This window comes from Anastrepha ludens, chromosome 5 (genome assembly GCF_028408465.1).
Source record: "Anastrepha ludens isolate Willacy chromosome 5, idAnaLude1.1, whole genome shotgun sequence".
Taxonomy (NCBI): Eukaryota; Metazoa; Arthropoda; class Insecta; order Diptera; family Tephritidae; genus Anastrepha; species Anastrepha ludens.
The window spans coordinates 7235008-7242320 of record NC_071501.1 but is presented as its reverse complement, the minus strand read 5'-3'; the positions used below and the strand labels follow the sequence as shown (position 1 = coordinate 7242320).

The window sequence follows — 7313 nt, the reverse complement described above, 5'->3', positions numbered from 1 at the left end:
AGGCAAGTTTAGGACTATTTTCAAACGCAAAATGTATTTGTTTGTGTATAGTTTCACTTCTTAGAGCGTGACAGCACTGCAACCGGAAGAGTTCAGTGACATTAATATGTTAATCCGTAAAGGATTGAGAGTGGAGAAACCCAAGGAGGATACCTCGTGGAGCAACACTCAACTCTTTGTCATAATTGCAGCTGCAATTTCATTGTGTCTTCTGATGATTCCACTATGCGTATATTTTTTTTGTCCGAATTTGCGAATATGTTGCTGTAAAATGATGGGCCTGCGGCGCACACAAGATTGAAGTCGCTATATAAGTATGTATGTATGTGTGAATATAAGTGAATATGCAATTACACAAGTATTAATATTTTTGCTTGAATTTGTAGAGTGCGAAAAGGTCTTAAAATAACATATTTGTGAGCAAATTTACTTATTTCAAGTTTCTATTTAGTTCGAAACACATTTTCCGCGATTGCCACCGCTTCCAAGAAGACCAGCAGCAACCAGCAGCGAAAAAATGCAGCAGCCCCCCAAGGGACTAGTTTCGTAATACACGATTTGTAACTACTCTATATCCGTTGTTATGCAAAATCGATGATGATTTGAGCGAGTTGGCTTTCCGTTAACGAGTTCGCAGCGTCGCCGGCTATGTAGTTTACGTTCTTACTGCCAAAGCAGAGGTAGATACGTACGGAAAACTGGCATTTCCACAAATGACGCTAGTGCCTTCTAATGCACTAAGTTATTGATTCGAGTCCGAATAAAGGAATTAAGTGGTTTTTCAAGTGCAAAACGTGAAAGTTTTTCTCTGGTTTTTAAATGCTATATATTATATATATTTTTTTAATAATTAATATATTAAATATTTGTTTAGTATTTTTTAAATATATTATTTATTGCATCAAACATTTTAATATTTTAATTTTGTAATGTATTAATACAATTTATATTTATTTATTTATATTTATATATTTAATATTGTAATTAAATGTAATTAAATTTAGGAAATTTATTGTCTATAAAATACAATAATAAATATCAGATTCCGACAATTGATCCAAGAAGCAAATCCACTATATTCGGAGTATCACTACGACATTTTTCTTCTAATGGTTGTTGCAATCAAAATGCCGGTCTGACCTAAATTTTGATTTCTTATGTTACAGAATCGCAAATTCGAATACATGAAAAAGTTGTATACGAGGCTCATTTAAAACAACGTGCAAAGTCAAAGGGCACTACTGACAGGTGTTGTGGTTATGTTTAGTTAGTAGCATCTCTTGGCAGAACACACACCAAGTTTTAGCTAAATCGTTCTATTTCTTTATGCTTGGCATTCGTTTGAATCGAGGAAGTCGAGTGAAGCTCCTTTTCCATCACGACAACGCACCAGTTCGCGCCTAACAGTTGAGTTCGCAAACTTAATGGAAATAGGGTTCCCATTCGTTTCACATGCCTTTTATTCTCCCAATTTGGCTTCCTTGGATCCCTCGGACTAATATTTATTCCTCAATTTGAATTAATGGCTGGCAGGGAAAAGATTGTATTCAAACGAGGAGATGATTGCAAAACGAATGGCTATTTTTCAGACTTGAAGTGACAACGAATGGTTATTTTCCTATTACTCGGAAGAGATCAACAAAGTAGAACAGCGTTGGATGAAGTGTTTAAAACTAAAAGGAGGCTATGGCGAAAAATAAAAGAATTAGGTAGTTTTTATTTTTTCACGAACTTTTCAAGCGACCCTCGTAATTGCCACCTTGTAGTGCTTTGCTGCGTAAAAGTAGACTTTTGAAGGATTGTGTGAGCATGACAACCAGTACTGCTTGCCATGAAGTTAGCTCTGTGCCGATTCTAGACTAGCTCGATTTACTGCCGGGTAGCTCTAAATATTACTGCGATACAGAGAACAGCATATGGGGTAGCTTGGGAATAACCAGTTTTAATCTCATATATTTACACTGAAGTCATTATGAATTAAATATGTAGTTGGGTGTAAGTAATTATTCTTCTAAACGATCTTACCCGTATAAAATTGCATGCAATTGCACGGCAACCTCAGTTTCAATTGGTATAGCCGAGAAACAGGAAGTTTTGTTAGAAGAAATGGCCCAGAATTGGAAAGTATTTTTGTTATTGAGCGCATTTCTGGCGTTGCAGGTAAATATTTAAATCGCATTATTATTATTATTGTTATTATTAGTTGCATAGTGCCGATTTAAATCAACTGAACCTTTATAAATAAATTTGCCACTGCGTTTGTTAGTGCTCGTGTAAGTTCTGAATGGCTCCATAGATTTTCACAAACAACATATTTTCTCAAGACGATGTGAATTCAAAAAATTCGCAGAATGAAAATGAAGAAAACGGAGATATTTTTGTAATTACAACTAGAAATACTAAGCTTTAATAAAATCATTCCATACAACTTTAAGATATCGTTAAATAAATAAACCAATCAGGCAGAAAACAACAACTATCGGGCAAGTAGAGTTATGTGCAGTGGTTTGTTTCCTCACAAAGTAAGGAAAAATAGGAAAATTTTTTTATGGAACAGATACCATCTATTTACCCAGGCTCTATCTAAGTTACGTGGCATTTTAAAGCAAGGTCAGTCTTAGAATAACAGTGATCATATTTTTAAACACCTCTGGTCAACATGATAGTAACGCGATGAATTATCAAGTATTAACGTTTTTTTTCGTAATTTTTTTTCACTTTTTTATAGTCAGTTTGAGAATTCAGTCAAAAATATTTACAGACATAACGAGATTTGAGTGAGAGCTACTTTCGACAAAAAGTTTGAAATTCATTTCCTCAAAACATCAAAAAATTTATAGGCTATTTTAATACTAAGGGGACGATATGTGCTGTAATTTAGGTTTTAACTACATATTTTTTGTAATTAATTTTTTTGTATTTTTTTACAAAAGTATGTTGCATTTTACAACCAAAACTTAAAACTCAAAGATCCAAACTTAATAGCTACAGAAATCACAAAAAATTAACAAATTTCAAAAAAAAACAAAGAAAATGCACCCAAAACTTCCACTTTGTATTACAGTTCTCTTATCTGTATCTCTGGACATGCAGTTTTAAAGCTCATTCAATTTTTATACAAGAAAGATGTGGGTTTCGAACGCGTGCCTTACCCAATGATAAGTACGTAGGCAGGTCGCGGTCTAATTGCGTTTGTGTAGAGACCGACTGCCACTTCTACCTATCCTGCCCAATGATAGACGCGCGCAAATCCAGCTGGCTACAGCAATCGTTCATGCATTGTTGGAAAATCGAAAAAATCTATTGCTTTTCCAGCACCAGTTTTAGCAAATGTTTGAATCTTTGCAACGAGAAAATGAACTTATGGATCAATTGCAAGGGTTTCAGCTTGCGTGTATCACAAGGAACTTGAGCATGGGTGCATGCAGTGGCACAAGAAATGTGCATGACTGCCTAAGAAGTTCAAGGTTCAACAATCGGCTGAGCTACTCTGAGCGACTCGGAAAGCTTATTATTGGTCGATTATAAAGAAAATGTTGGCAATATTAGGCGGCCGCCGAAGCCAAATGAGTTGGTGAGTGACTATCATTCAGAATTCAGAGAGAACGTATGTTCGAATCTCAGTGAAACAGCAAAATTAAGAAAACGTTTTTTCTAATGGCGGTCACCCTCGTTAGGCAATGGAAACCCTCCGAGTGGATGACTGTCATGGAATAGGTTCTCATAAAAATAAAGTGCCTGATTTTCGGAGTCGGCTTGAAACTGTAGGTCCCTCCATTTGTGGAACAACATTAAGACGCACACCACAAAAAGGGAGAGCAGCTCGGCCAAACACCCAAAAAGGATGTACGCGCCAATTTTATATATATATAATAGTGAAAAAGTTATCATTAAGGTTAAAAGGAGAAAAAGTATGCTCGCTTTTCCACCACCAAGCGCCCTACAGGTTAGGTTAGGTTAACCAGCTTGCTTGCCTAAGGCTAGAGACTTGGTGGTCTTAAGGTCAATTGCCATACCTGCATTTGATGTCCATCCCTCATCTATGTCCCTTAAAACACTTAGATCTTTTTAAGAAGGTAGATAATTAGTCCCTCCATTGAAACCCTTTGCCAATTTCCCAGGACTTCAAAGAAATAATCGCCAAGACATTTGACACGGCTTCTTTGAAGAGCAGAACATTCACAGAGGGGCTGTTGCACCGAATTTCTTCTTCAAAACTCCTGCAGAAGTCATTGTGAGGTACACCCATTCTACTGGCTAAGGTGCCAATAGAGCGATGCCCCATTATAACTCCTTCGAGGGTGCTGATGGTTGACTTTTAAGATTCAGTTTTGGCCAGAGCGCTTTGGAGACCCTGCAGTTAGTAATCAGAGACCACCTTCTATTGGTTTCCTCGATTACGCTCAAGTCAAGTGCAGTGTACAGCTCGTTTAGAGAAATCCTTATGTTGTCTACCACTCGCTGAAGGTCCAGTTCAGAGCTTTTCCTTTCACACTCATCCATTCTTTTATTTTCCTCCACTCCAGAGTGGCTGGGGACCCGACAAAGTGTGGTGATATGTTGTTGGATAAGCCCGAACGACCTCCTGCATTCTTTTACACACAGCGCCCTACACAAATGTGCCTTCAGAACCACCTTCTCTCCTCGTAGTTCATAGCTAGGATCTTCAGGTTATTATTAATATCAAAAATTTCGGTAAAAATAAAATAATACCAATGATAATGAAGTGATGTCGACCATTTTGGTTTATTTTTAAGAGCATCTCTGCCAATTATTTTTTCGTTCTTTTGGTTGCTTGATGGTAGATACATTTGATGAATGGGCGGAGAATTATCTCAGGCTTAAAAGTGCAGAATATCCAAAAGAGAAAATACTTTCGTATTTAAAGTACCGCCTCCCTCTCTTCATTGCGTGAATTTTCGAAATTCTAGAGTCGCTGAATATAAAAAAAAAGTATAAAACGAAGTACCCCTTTTACAAATGAAGCAAAATAAAGTAAACCCAAACGAAAAATACGACACGAATAAAATTTTGAAAAACATCCTATGTCACGTCCTCTCTTGCACTTAAATGCAAGTATCTGTAGAGCGACTTTTAAATCCTTATCCGTAACTAAACCCTTCCGGAACCCACCTTCAAACATAAGTCGGTAAATACCTGTTATTAAATTTTTTGCGTCACTCACCAAATGATTTTGTGGAATAACATTTTGGTTTATATTTGACTCAACACGTAAATTTCAATAATAGCGAAATTTTATACGGTACCAACTAAGAATTTTTTTCAATTTTTGTAACCTACATTCATATCTTATGAACAAATAATTAGATAATCAAACTAAATACTCACAAATTTCAGACCTCAACATTTGCACACCCCTTGGATGGCAGCAAAGAAACTGATGTCCTCACACAATCGGAATCCACCACACCATCAAAATCCAGCACACCATTAGAATCCACCACGTCAACAGCAGCCACGGCAGTTGAACCACCCCAATTAAACTCCAAAGAAAGTTTGATTCCTGATACACCTGGCGTACGACAATTCAAAAAGGATTTGATTTCCGAATTAGTACAAAGCATTTCGGGAAACGAAGTTGAAAATGGTTACTACACAGCTGAGCTGCCATCATCGGAAGTAGATTTGCCCTGTACAACGGACAGAGTTAGAATAGAAATTATTAGTAGTAGCTTTCCCTTGCCAGAGCGCTTTTTCCATGCGCCAAAAAGATGCTCTGAAGAGGAGGCATAAAACAAATTTATACAACAAATAGAAGAAACAAAATTGATTGAGTTATGGCACGCAAATGCCAAAAAAATAAAAATGGAATTCATAATTTCTAAATATTGAAGAAAATTGACGTTTAATTGCACGAAAAGTTAGGTTAAAGCTCTAAGTGTTCAATCCAGGGCGTTGTAGATTGAGTGGGCAACATGATGCATGACGCAAACTCAATCAGACTAATAGTAAATTCCTACAATATATTGTCGCACCAATTCACAGAGACCAAATTATTGCATTTAAAATATTTTTAAAATAATTGCTGATATGGGATTTAGAAAAATTCAGCTGCCTTCACACATCTCGCATACAACTCATGACTGGCGTCTTCTTCGTGAAAGTGGTATGATTGGCTAAAATCAACTAAGGAATCCTAGCAGGTTGAAGCTGGGCTCTTCTGTCAACTTTAGCCGCATGCGCCCACTGAATAGCAAATGTCTTTTATTGTGAATTTTAATGGGAAAAGTACACGTGTGAACTACTATTTAAAAAATCTACTCCGATGAAAAATATCTAAATTGTGTACGTCTGAACACGAAGTACAAAAAACCTCCTTCACAATTCACAATTGTCGACACAAACAAAAACATTACTGATTAAAAATTTGTCTTTAAATTTTTATATTTTTTATGTTTGTATAAATAATTACATCACCAACAAAAAGAAATCAAGGAAAACATAAGAAGAGAAAATACACAACCAATCAACAATCGTCAATTCTCAATAGTCTGGCATATTGTCATTAGTAAAGCAAAGCAAAAGTGCCAAATTCAATCAATGATGAAAAGTAAAACTTTCCATTGGAATCCAACAAAAGATTTTTCGACAAACAAGAAAATTAAATTTCATGCAACATCTGCAAATAATAATAGCAACGAATTGGTGAAATCATGAATTGGAAGTGAGTTTCATTTTGACGCCGCTTAAGAGGAAATAGGCGATTTGTGCGTTGGAATGCGTCTCCAATATAGACTCATATAAATAAAGTGTGTTTCAAAAGAAACGCCTGACTGTTTTTTTTTTTTCAATAAAACATGTACAAATGTAGAACTATTCAAGTTTCCCTGTGTTTATTCAAAACACGGCTCTTAAAATCACACCATTTAAAAGTCCCCCTTGAACTCGTCTACAGTCTGTCATACGAGAACTCAATTTCTCAAACACTCGCTCACACATTATCGCATTGAGTTCAGCAAACTTTATCTGAATCTTGTGCTTCAGCATTGGAGCACCGTAGTTGGCTTTAACATTTCAAAAAATTCTACAAAAAGTAGTCTAGTGGAGTAATCTCGGGAGCGTACTCACAAGCATATGCGGACGATGTTGCCTGTTTGGTAACAGGTCCTTCGCTTATGAACATCTGCAGGAAAGTGCAGAGAACTCTGGATATGATTGACACTTGGTGCTGTGCGAATGCGCTATCGGCAAATGGCACCAAGACTGGTATTGTCCTCTTCACTAGAAGGAGAAAGCTTGATGGACTCGTTCTGCCTAAGCTAAAAAGAGTTACAATCCAGCTATCCAAGGAA

The 7313-nt window shown here is 36.5% G+C and overlaps 1 protein-coding gene across 1 annotated transcript; it reads left to right on the top strand.

Moving 5' to 3' along the window:
* The first annotated feature begins 2054 nt into the window (after positions 1 to 2054).
* On the top strand, positions 2055 to 5848 carry LOC128864469 (uncharacterized). Its single transcript, XM_054104142.1, has 2 exons — positions 2055 to 2160; positions 5359 to 5848. Exons 1-2 carry the CDS (start codon positions 2107 to 2109, stop codon positions 5752 to 5754), a joined length of 450 nt encoding a protein of 149 aa, XP_053960117.1. The 5' UTR covers positions 2055 to 2106; the 3' UTR covers positions 5755 to 5848.
* Positions 5849 to 7313: the final 1465 nt, after the last annotated feature.